At 28.5% G+C, this 13,262-nt stretch overlaps 1 protein-coding gene across 5 annotated transcripts in view; it reads right to left on the bottom strand.

Moving 5' to 3' along the window:
* The window catches only part of LOC142328224 (uncharacterized), an 890,790-nt gene that overhangs the window by 1,906 nt on the left and 875,622 nt on the right, over nt 1–13,262 (bottom strand). For all 5 annotated transcript variants that reach the window (XM_075371822.1, XM_075371823.1, XM_075371824.1 and 2 more), the window contains 3 exons: nt 9,502–9,866; nt 7,915–8,090; nt 2,715–2,879 (listed from right to left, as the gene is read on the bottom strand). In XM_075371822.1, coding sequence (XP_075227937.1) covers nt 2,715–2,879; nt 7,915–8,090; nt 9,502–9,866 — 706 coding nt within the window. The remainder of the gene's footprint in view (nt 1–2,714; nt 2,880–7,914; nt 8,091–9,501; nt 9,867–13,262) is intronic.

The following is a 13,262-nucleotide window of genomic DNA, read 5'->3' as shown; positions in this document are numbered from 1 at the left end:
TTTTACATTTTATTTAACATAGTTTTGAGGATCATTTAAAAATAAGCACTTCTTTTATGGAGGAGGATGAACAGAAATCTATCTATAGTCTTTTAACTAATTGTTATTTGCAAAATCTTTTCTGTAAGCAGTTAAGAAAAAAAACTGTTAATTAAACCTTTTAATTAAAATGATAAAATAAAATCTCTATATCGTGTGCTAGAACAATTAAAAAAACATTTTATTCAATTGTTTTATAAGAAATAAGGCACTTTTTGCATGAAAAGGAAACAGTAACCTTTTGCTTACCTTTTGGTAGTAGAATTAAAATTTGGTTTCATATGTTGAATACAGAATACACACCATTCATATAGTCACAGCTTTTAGAAACAACTACCCATTCAATTCAGCCTACACTTCTTAAAGTGGCTTAAGTTTACATCGAGCAACAGTAAAGTTGTAATTATTTTGAATTTGTTCCAATGATATTCTCTCAATCTGCCCTATCAGTGACACTAAACAAATATAAATGAAGGTTTAATAACAACTAGCGGAACCTGTTGCGAGTCTGACACTTTGTAACTGGGATTCTCCCCTCATCAGAAAAAAAATATGAAGGAAATCTAGTAATACAATTAATGAGATGTGACTGTTTTGGGTATTTTTTATTATATTTTAGAAGATATTGACTGAAATTTCTATGTATTAATTACTGCCATAAAATAAACAATTTAACAAGTACTTATAGCATATTTATTTAACTGCAAAGTTACATTTTGACTGTATACATCCTATCAGGAAAATAATGTCTACAATGATAATAAAAATTAAGTTCCTGCAGTTCAGAAATTTCTTGCAAAATTATTTTGCAAAAATTCAGAAAAAATTCAGTATATGAAATAGTTCAACAAACATTCTGACAGCTCATAATGTTAGATATTGTGCATTATTGGTTGTGTAATTCCCCAGTTATGTGACTTTGTGAAGCAAATAACACATCAAGGGTATGCTATTTTGAGTTTTGATATTTTTCATCGGAAATATATAAATTTTATGATAACAAAAATCAATATGTTCAAAATAACAAATAAAATAAAACTGCATTTTGAACGGCTTTTATAAATTTAGGATTGTAATCAATATGTTAAAAACACTTCCCAACATATCCATGCCAGTGAATAATGAATGAAGAAAGTAAATTATAATGGTTTATACTTTTAACTAAAAAGGGGAGGCTGTCAATTTACAATATGTATATACGAATATATACACATATATAAAATAATTTATATATTATTCTATTTTATATATATATATTTTTTTCTAAGGTCAATCTTTTCAACACCCATATCCCTCTGTACTAATATATATATATATATATAATCCAACTTGATCCACCTAAGCACAAAAAATAAAAAGTAAATAAGATGACACTTATTTTTTCATAACTTTACAATAGCACTTTTGTGGCAACCCACATCTTCAGAAGTAATTTTCATTTTATATCACTCCACATAATGTATATATTTTATATGTCTTCGAATTTAATATGTAGTTTGATAAAAAAATTAAAAAACAAAAATTACAACTGAAGATGTAGGTTTCCACAAAAGCACTGTTTTAAGTTATGAAAAAATAAGTTGTCATCTTTTTACTTTTTAATTTCTGTACTTAGTTGGATTATATATATGATTATAATAATAATAATAATAATAATTGTATAATTATAATATAATTTAATATCTTAATTATATATTACAATATATAAATATTAAAAATATTTATAATAATACTATTTATAAAAATTTGTTAAAAACTACATAAATATCTGTTAGCTGATTATTATTTTATTAGAATATATAAATAATATACATTATGATATATCAATTCCTATCAGCTTGCAAAAGGGCATCAATAAACTCCATTGTAAATTGATGGCCTGCTCTTGTTAGAAACTAATAATTTACCTCGATTAGAATTTGTTGTATCTAACTCATTAATACTTGAACTAAATCAATTTTTTTTTTAATAAAACTGATGTGTGCAGTGCATGAAAAAATGCAGAAAATATCAACAAACAAGTTTTAATTCTGACTCTAAATCAAAATGATTAGTAAATATTATTAATATGATAATTTCATAAAAGATATTATGATACCTTAAAAAGGTTTTACTATTAATATAATACATTACAAAATTAGTAGAATATTATATTCTAAATTTTATTAAAACATAAACCACCAAGAACAGAATATATTGAGATAAGACATATTATATGTCTTTCTTAATTTACCATGAAAGTACTTTTGCGGGATCCCCCATCCTCATTTATGATTGAAATAATAGTTACTGTAAAATAAAAATTAAAAATAAAATACTACAAATTAAAGATATAATTGAATACAAAATTTTCATTTTTATTATACAGTAACTAAATTATTTCAATCATTACTGAGAATGCAGGATCCCGCAAAAGTATTTTCATGGTAAAATTAAGATATGTGTTAGCTCAATATTCTGAACTTGATGGTTTCTATTTTAATGGAATTTTAAGTATAATTAAACAGTACAGAGGAATAATATGAATTTTAAAAAGATTAAGTTTAATAAAATAATATTAGAATAGTATGCAAGTGGCTTAAAACATTGCCCATCTTTTGGATTAATGAAGTTTTTTTGCTGCTTTGACTGTTTGATTAACAAAGTATAATAGAAACAATAATCAATCATCTTACCATCATCACTGGAGTAGCAATTCTGACAATGGAGTTTATTATTTCTTACTCTTACATCAGTACCCATTAAACCATCTCCAAGTTGCACACAACAAACACAACATTTAAAGCAATCTATGTGATAAAACAACCTCAAAGTTTCAATAATCATAGCTGCACCACGCCCTTAAAGAAGCAAACAGAAAACTATAATTAATTATACAGTAATATGGATATAGTTTGAATTTAAAAATAACTATTACTTAAACATTTTTTTACTAGATAATAAAAAAGGTTTTAATTTAGTACTGCACACAGATTTTTAATCTTTAACTACTGCATACTTGATCTTTAACTACATTTTCAAAAATCATTTACATAAACTGTACTACATTTGTAAAAATTACACATACTGCTAATGTTTCAATTTTTTATTATAACCTAACATAAGATAAACATGTATTTTAATAAAGACAAATGAAACATTGGATAAAAAACCAGATCTTTGCTGAGAATTAAATTCAAGATCTGCTGATTTAAACCTGTGTGATAACCACTACATAAATAAAAAAATATTTTATTATGATCAGTGCATAGTAATACACTATATAAATCATCTCGTATAACATAAATTACAAACATAAAAACATAAATTATAAGGTAAAGAAAGTTATAATTAATGTTCATATAGATTATTTAAATATAAACAATGAAATAATAATAATAAGGTAAAACTGCAACAAATAATTCAAAATTTAGAAGGCATTGTTAAAGATTATTTTGAACACATACCTATGTAGATGTTGAATAGAATGCAGAAAAGTCAGGTTTTTTTTAAATTAGTATTATTTACAAATTCATTCAACAGAGTCAAATAATGTTTCTCTAAAATAATTTTTTTTATTTTAAATAAAATGGTAAATAAAATTTTTCTAATGGTTTGGTAGTTTATTCAAAATGGCAACAGAAACCTAATAAAGCCCTTTCTTGTATGCTGAAGTACTGTGTTGAGTTATATGAAAACAGTTCTGTTGTCTGGTTTGGTAGGGATGAAGATAGTTATTTTTTTAAGAATAAGCAGATACACCAACTGGCTGGCCATTTATTCCTGTTTCTTGAACAATTCAGTAATAGGAACACACAAAAAAGTTATATATTAAAGAAATACAATTTAAATTGCACTTAATTTATGTTATCGCTAATATATTATCTATTTTTTATTTATAACATTGCCTTATTTTTTACAATTTCAAAACATCTTTGGTAATTCTTAAGATATTAATTATTAATACGAAGCGAGGTTCAAAGGTAAGAACCGATCAATAATAAAATGAGAACAGTTGAAAAAATGGAAAATTTATTAATAGTTTCAATTAAACACATATTTACTTTATTTTTCTATATAATCACTATTTCGTTTCAACAGTTTTGATATCTGTAAAACAAGCTTCTTCAAGCTTACTGCATAAAATTCGACACCTGAGATTCTAGTCACTTTTGCACCAAGATTTTTAACTCTTCACTTTCCTTGAATTGTTGAGGCACAAGCCACTTTTTGAGGTGTAGGAAGAGATTGGTAGTCACTAGGCATGAGATCAGGACTGTAAGGGATGATCAAGAATCTCACATCCAAATTTTTGAGTTGTTTCTGTTGTGCATGCAGCTGTGTGTGGTCATGCGTGATCGTGAAGAACAAACTGATCTCAGCACAGTTTTTCCCTATCACAGTTTTTAATGGCATGAAACAGTTTAGAAAGTGTTTCCCAATAGACTTACAATGAAATGGATGTTCCAGGTTCCATGAAATAATCCAAAGAATACCCTTATGGTCCCAGAATACAGTTGCCATGATTTTACTTCAAGACTGGGATTGATTGATTTTTTTTTGGTTTAGGTGAACCGGAATGATGCCACTGCGTGGACTGTTTCATCTCAGATAAGATGAAACACATCTGAAATTCACGTTTTGTCACCAGTGACAATATGGGAAAAAAATTGTCTCCCTCGTGAATAAAGCAGCAGAAAAAAGCACATGCAGATGTCATTCTAAGATCTTTGTGAGCATTTGCCAACATTTTCAACACCCACACATCATAGCCTAAAGTGTCAGTCATGATTCTCAACAATGCTGTCTGAAATTTTTGGAAATTCTAGAGAAAGATGGTCATAAAGCAATGATTTTCTCTCACTTCTGCATGCACATTTTCAATAAGATTGTAAATCTGGACACTAGGCATGCCACTTCTCTGTTCATCATGTACATCTGAACGGCCTTCCTTAAACTGATGACACCATTTTCTCACCTTTTTTTCACTCATTGCAATAGGCCCATATATTTCATACAATTGACAGTGAATTTTAGCAACATTACGTCCTCTTGCGTTTAGAAATCTAATTACTGATCGAACTTCACAACCGGCAGGATTTGTTATTGCACTAATTTTAACATACTGTCACACAAAACCAAACAACAGTGAACTGACAGCAATGTGGCAGTTACATTCCCAAAAGATTGCTTAAAGCTTCTACACATGTGCAAACCAGTCTGTGTTGTCAATCACTATTTATAGCTCACTGGCCCTTACTTTTGAACTGCGTCTTGTATTTATCTTGGTATTAATTTTCCAGATCTTTTTCTATTAAATCTAGCAATGAAGAAGAATCTATGATCAGTATCTAGCAATAATGTAGAGGATTAAAGATTAAAGCAAGGTCTTCTGACTAAGATCATAGAAAAGGTACTAAAAAACAACAAATTATGTAAGAGTAAATATTTTTAAAAGTTTAATTATTCTGATTTTGATTGTTATCAAATATTACCAAAATTACAAATCAAGAAATTTCTTTAGCAACAACAATTTAAGTGTATGACCCAATCTTTAAATAAATAGCAGTAAGAAATAGATTTTAATGAACATGAAATGTATTTTTTTAATATTTTATAAATCTGATAGAATTCAGATCATATTTACAAATGTAATTTGTATAAATAACAATATCTGTAATTATAATAAAGACAATTAAAAATAGATTAATTAGAATAATTACAAATCCCCCATTTCATAAACTAATACAAAAACCTCCCAAGAATAAAAAAATAAAAATAAAATGAAATTACTTTGATGAAATATAAGGTGAAAAAATAATAGACAGACCCTTGCTGATGAAAACATTTGTTTTTTGTTATTATATTCTAGTACAATAATTAAAATATGAGGAGTGTTCAAAAAATACGGTGAATAATTTTTTATTAAAAAAAGTAATAAGGTTACATAGAATTCGATTTAATCTCCTTCAAAATACTGTCCTTGGCTAGCAATGCACTTATCCCAACGTTGACTACATGACTGGAGGCATTTGTGGAAGGCGTCTTTCGGAAGGGCTTTCAGCTGCTCGGTCGTGGCCCTCTCAATGTCAGCAATGGTGTCAAAATCTTTTCCTTTAAGCACAGTTTTAATTTTTGGGAAGAGCCAAAAGTCGCATGGTGCTAAATCCGGTGGGTACGACAGATGTGGACAGACAGGAACACTTTTTTGGCCAAAAACTCGCGAATGAGAAGCAAGGTGTGATACAGCGCATTGTCGTGGTGAAGAAGGAAGCCATTAGTCCATTTTTCTGGTCGCTTTCTTCGTACGTCGTTTCGCAACGTTGCAGTACACCCTTATAAAGTTCAGAGTTTACAGTTGTTCCCCTTGGAACGAACTCTGATCGCACTATGCCCTCACTATCGAAAAAAACAACGAGCATGACCTTGATGTTGGATTTTGACTGACGTGCCTTTTTAGGGCGAGGAGATGAACTGGTTTTCCATTGCGAACTCTGCATTTTGGTCTCAGGGTCATAGCCATAGACCCAAATTTCATCTCCAGTTACAATTTTGTTCATGAAGCCGGATCTGCATGAAGACGCCCCTTCAACTCCGTGCAAATTGACACACAATTTTCCTTCCGTCCATCACTCAAAAGTCTGGGAACAAATTTTGCACTCACTCGTCTCATTTGCAATTCATTAGTTAAAATGCTTTGAACGGATCCGTACGAGATGTTAAGGTCTTCCGATAACTCTCGAATAGTCATTCGCCTGTTTGAACGAACCATTGTTTCCACCTTTTGCACATTTTCAACTGTTTTTGAGGTTACTGGACGTCCCGCACGCTGCTCATCTTCAACAGACTCATTTCCGTTTTTAAATCGGTCATACCTCTTGTACACAGTCTTCAAAGTTACCACATTATCGCCGTACACCGATTCTAACATTTCGTGAGCTTCTTTGGCACTCTTTTGCAACTTAAAACATAACTTAATGTTAATGCGTTGTTCAAAATCCATGTTGCGCAACAGCCACGATAAACACAACCTCACTCTAACGTCTCTGGCAGCTGACTGGCAAGCTCGAACGTGTTACAACTTGTCCCTGCCTGTCTCAGTTAATCACGCTATTGGATAAATTACAGCATATGGATGTAGCATCGGCAGTTGCCACTATAAAAATTCATTTACTGTATTTTTTGATCACACCTCGTAGATGAAATTCCTTTTTTATAAATTAAGTTAAATCTGCATTGCTTCTAGGTTGAAGAGTAAAAAAATATTTGTTTTGTATATGGTAATAACTTGTTGTTCACAATTATTTCAGTTTCCGATTGAATTTTAATGCAAGTGTACATAAATGATCACAAGTGTTTTAAATTTCAGATGATTTTTTTTTTAAAAAACAGAATGGTTCTCTTTAGAATTGTTTACACCAAATATTAGTTAAAACCCTGCAATTATTTAGAACCCTAAAAACTTGAACAGAATATTAAATTTGTACTGTACTCTATGAATTATAAATCATTATCGCATTATCGTAAGACCACCATATTTATTAACAAAGTATTAGTGCAAACATGTATACCAAATATTGTTAAACCACCTCAAGACTTTTATACTTGAAAACCACCCAAAGGCAACAAATACAAAAGAAAATGAGTAGGGAATTGCCACTTTTTTTAGGATATATTTTTTTATAACGATTAGATTTACTAAAAAAAAACTTTTTTTTAAAACTTGCTATATTTTCTACATCTATTCTAATAAACTATAGCTTAATAAAATCCAAGAAATAGGTTAGGTTATAGATCAAGGCTGATTAAAGGATAAAAGATTTAAATATAAGATTACAATAATAGGAAATCTAATTTCTTTTATAAATAAGCAAACAAAGAATAAAAATACATTACCAAGTTCTTCACCACAGTGTGAACATTTTTTCTTTCCACTAACACTTAACATTTTTTCTTGATGATGCTGCTGTTGAAGTTGTAAATGCTGTTGAGATTCCATTCTAACTTGTTGCGGTTGTACAGACACTCTCTGTTGTGAATCAACATTTTGAGCAACTACAGCCATATCATTTCTAGAAATTTAAAAAAGAAATTGATAAAAAACTGTTTACAAATAAATATATAAAAATAAAATTTTTGGTTACCAGTGTTACTTGTTGGTTGGGTTTTAAATTAACACACACCTCAGGAATGGTCAGCCTGAGTCTGTTCAAGACTACACATTTACTGGTACATTCACGCATATATTGATGATTCGCTAATGACTTTAATTGTTGTTGCGACCATGAATAAAAATATATTTTTAAATTTTAAAAATGAAGCTATCATTTTTAATACAATCACACAAACAAAAAAATAAGTAGACATAAAAGCTAATATACTATATTATACAGTTTTCAAAGTTTAGGAAAACTTTCACACAGTCAATATTTTTTGACTCTATGGCCTATGAACAGACATAAATCATAAATCAACCAGTACTGACAATTTAAAATCACTGCCAGATTAATTAAAGCTAGGATAAGACCAGAAGCTGAAGGTATGATACTGAAATTTTTGAGATAAGCTGTTTAAAACCTTTTTGTCAAAATAACTTTTAGATGACTTTTTGATCTTAGTAATAATTTTCCAATTCATAATGGCTGATACTTACTTTCCTAATCATATCCATATATCTATATCTCATCACCAGTTATCCAGTTATTAAAAGGTTTCATGACAAACATGAAAGGTTTCAGGAATGTTTGCATGACAAACATTCCTGGCAAATAAGAATATATGATTGTCTTTCTGTTTTTGGAATGAACTTGATGGCAACATGATACATTTCTAATTTTTCAGGTGGGGTTTTGTGACATAAATCCAACAAAATTTCAGTTTCTTCTGCTATCTTATGAATTGTTAAATATCAATTTGACCTCACCAAATTGTTAAGTTGGGCACCATAGACTTGTCCATTGACATTGATAACCTTCCCGGATGAGCATCATCTTTAATAGATACGCAACCATTTTTAAAATACCTGAAACACTTGTGTTTGTGTGTGGATGCGCGCATTTGTGCATACACACACATTGTGTTTGCCTCAGAAAGTTCTCCTCAAAAGTCTCTTTTACTATTATGCGTATTTCAGTAAAACTTTTACCGGGCTTACCACAGATAACTCATTGCAGCTCTTTGTTTGTATAAGTCACTCATTGAAAAAATCATATCAACACCAAATAACACCCCAAATACTATGCCAAAACTAATTGTAGGCACATGTAGGTGGTGGAGGATTGAATATTACTTCCAAAACTATGCATGATACCAACTGAACATCTCAAAATATCTGTATGAGCACCAGAGATAAAAGTCTGATCATTTTCTGAACAGACCTCATATTATCATAAAAAAACTTTTTAAGTAAAATTAAGTTTTATAAATTAATTAAATTTGTTTGTGCAATATCTTTGTTAATTAACTAGACAAATGTTAGTATACCTTCTTCTATTATTGTTAATAGTTTGGCTTGAATCAGGATTGTTGTTTATTCTATTTTGGACTCGTTGCGTAAGTGTCTGTATAATAGAATCAGGTAAAGGTTTGTCACTACGAGGTGGCATACCAGATCCATGTACCCACTGTTGTCCTTGTGGAAGTGATTGTGTTGGTGGACTTGCCCATTGCTGAGGTTGTTGCTGTTTCTGCTGACAGCTTGGTTGTTGCTGTTGTTGCCATCCGGCTTCTCTTATAGGTGCAATGTACTGTTGACCAGGATAAGCGCTTGGATGTGGAGGTGCTGGTCTTCTTGGTGGAACAGCTGCTTGTCTTTGTTGAAGTTCCGTAATTCTTCTATGTTCTGCTTCCTGTAAAGTTGAATGAATTAAATTTTGTAGGTAAATAAATTTTTAAAAAGTTTAATATTAAGGGACTACTTTAATGTAGTGATTTTGAAAATAGATCTGTATCAATAAAAGTAAATTTCAGCAACTGATATTAGCTGTTGTTTTAAATTTCAATTAATCCAACTATATTGTTCTTTCATTTTTTAGCAAGTACTGATATGGTAATTCATTTTAAAAATGTCAAATAAAATAATCTTTTCTACATAAATATAATCTAATAAATTTCTCTCTATAATTTTTGACTCTTCTTTTAGTATTATAGAACAGTTTAAAAAAACCTACAAGAAAGAAACTATTCCAAAAATAAAACAAACTTCTTAAAAAACCAACCAAAGAAGCCAATAAGAAAAAAGAAAATAATACTTAATAATTTTTTTTTTTAATTTTGACTTATTAAAAGTGGGCACCAAATTAAAATCAACTATCCCCTTATTAACCCTTATTTTGTAATAAAAAAATAAAAGTAAAAGAAATGGCATAAAACATTGCATACTAATGAACTTGAACTACGACTCACAGAAATGTAGAAATCTTTGTTTATGCCCATGAAGTTTCCCAAAAATCAATATAACAGAAAAACAATATCATAAAAAAATAAGTTAATTTTTTTCTTCTAAGTGTACCAAACTGCAGTTTTTCAGTAATATAAAAATATTAATAAAAAAAATAAGTACTATTCAGAAAAATAATTTTGTAGAAATTTTTGCATTGTTTCTTGAACTAGTTGGTGTCTTTTTGGTGGATGTACTCAAAAATCTGATCTATGGTTGATCTACTCAAAAATTTGTTTAATTTCAGGGAAAAGAAAAAATTAATTGATACCAGATCCATTTATATTGTACAAATGATTGTCCAGTACCTATAATCAAAACCTTTGCAATTGTTTACCTTGCCCTGTAAAATATGAGGATGCAAATTTTACAGCTAATGTCAACAGTTCTATACATCCTGCTGCAGCTTTTTTAAGATTTTGAAATACTTTTTTTCCACTGATGATTTCTCTTTGATGCAGATAACACTGATAAACATAATTTTTGTTTCCTAACATGTGATGCATGATTTTAATCTCTTTTTTAATGCTGAAAACATATGAATTCAGAATCTTTCTATGACCCACCAGTTTTGAAAAATTTTTTAATTTTAATTAAAGGATTTTTTTTCATTTTTCAACATATAGTTAGCATTTTAAGCTCCTATATAGTATTTTGTTAGCTCATTTTTTATTGTTTAACTTTGTAAACATAAGTTTTAAGCTTTAAATAAACAATACTAGAAAAATAATTAAATCATATCAAAGTCACATATTATGACATCATATCTAATAATGAAGAGTGAGCCTTCATGGACAAGATTAATCGTGTCTGTCGAGGTCAAAACATGTAGCTGAAAACACAGCTGTGTTGTTTGTATTAAACACTGGATTGAGGAACGAATTAATTTTGTTCAGTCTTAATTTTGTTAACAGTGCAGAGTCAAAATGCCTCGAAATTGTGTAAATGATGTGGATGCCTTTTGTTATGTATGTGGTGAGTTTATGTAAAATCAAATAGGAAAAAATATTATACCTTTAATTAAAAAAGCATATCATTTATACTTTCAGTGTAAAATTGGTGATCAGGATAAGATGTGGGCTCCTCATAAAGTATACACTAATTGTTCTGTATATTTAAGAGGATGACTGAAAGGTACACGGAAGGCTTTGCCATTTGGTGTACCTATGGTTAGATGGGAACCAAAGGATCATGTAACCAATTGTTACTTTTGGTTAACAAGTGTGCTGGAATTTCTAAAAATCTAAACATACTGTAAAATATCCTTCATTGCAATCTACAATCAGGCCTGTACCTCACAGTGAAATTATTCCAGTTCCTGAGCCAACTATGAATGTGTTTTGAAAGCAGTGAAAAAAAAACAAAGCATATCATATTTAATATGTACATTAACTAATATTTGTATCCTATTAAAATTTTATGTATTATTCAATGTTTTCAAATTTATATAAACATAAAAATGATGTACTTGACTTTACATATTTTAAATATTAATTATTTAAACAGGGTTCTATTTATACAATTAAAATAAAACCATATAAATAAATACAGTATGAAATGGCAAATAAAACTATCAGTACAATTGATCTATAAATCTATATGATCTATAAATTGATTTTAAATCTTGGAAAATGATAGTATCAAGTAAATGATATGATGTAATTCTTCTATATTTTTAAATAAAAAGTGTAAAATTTGAATCTATATTTATTAAGTATCATTGTTGAATAGAAATCGCTTATCAAACTGATGCAATTTTTTTTTAAAGATTACTAATTCACCATATAAGTTTCTAACTTATGTATATGAAATCAATAACATGTGAAAAATGCCATAACTGACCAAGATTCAAACTTGGAATTTTCCAGATAAGCAGAAATGATACCTCTCTCTCGAGGAGGGCAGCGATTTAAAACAAGATTACAAATTTTATTAACAAAAATAATTAATTTTTGTAAATCTTAAAATTAAGAAACTCTAACATTTACAATTATGTACAATCATATATATATAAAAAAAAAATGAATGACTCCATAAATTATTTTTGTTGATGTTAAAATTATGAGAGTTCTTTTCTGTTTTGAATGCCAGTAATCTATATTATGGAGTCCAAATCAATAATTAATAATCAAATTGATTTACAGATTTTAAATTAATAAATTAAGATTAATACAATATTTTTCTGGTAGTATTAAAAATTCAGTTTGCTTATTTATTATGTTTATTTATCAATTAATTTTTTTAGTATTTGAATTACTTAATGTAGCCATAAGACAGTAGTAGTAGTAGTAGTAGTAGTAGTAGTAGTAGTGTTGTGTACTCAGTATTTTTCTATTCTGTTGAAATATTAATTAAACATTAGTTTAAATAGATTTCATATTTTAATATAATAATTTTTGTCTACATTTACAATAATTTTTATATTCATAGAAAATAACATAAATGTTTAATAAATAAGAACAAAAAGGGTTAAATTTGTAATAAAAATAAAACACACTGAAATTTTTTATGTAAAAAAAACAGTAATTAAAAAAAACTTATTACAGATACCATAATGTGATTAACACATTTTGTAATGTAAAAAAAATACATTAACACATTACGTTTTGTAATGTAAAAAAAAATACATTTATCTCAAGTGTTGTAAAAAATTTTTATTAAAAGTAAAAATTAAATTTGTTTTTATATAGAGTACAATTATCTTAGCTTTATCATAATTAAATCATATGCTGACATGTTTAGGATATATTCCATTTTCAAAACTCGTTGTACTCACTTTAATTATGACGAAGCTAAGAAATGATAA

This window comes from Lycorma delicatula, chromosome 7 (assembly GCF_047948215.1).
Source record: "Lycorma delicatula isolate Av1 chromosome 7, ASM4794821v1, whole genome shotgun sequence".
Classification (NCBI taxonomy): Eukaryota; Metazoa; Arthropoda; class Insecta; order Hemiptera; family Fulgoridae; genus Lycorma; species Lycorma delicatula.
This window is presented reverse-complemented; position numbering and strand designations above follow the sequence as displayed.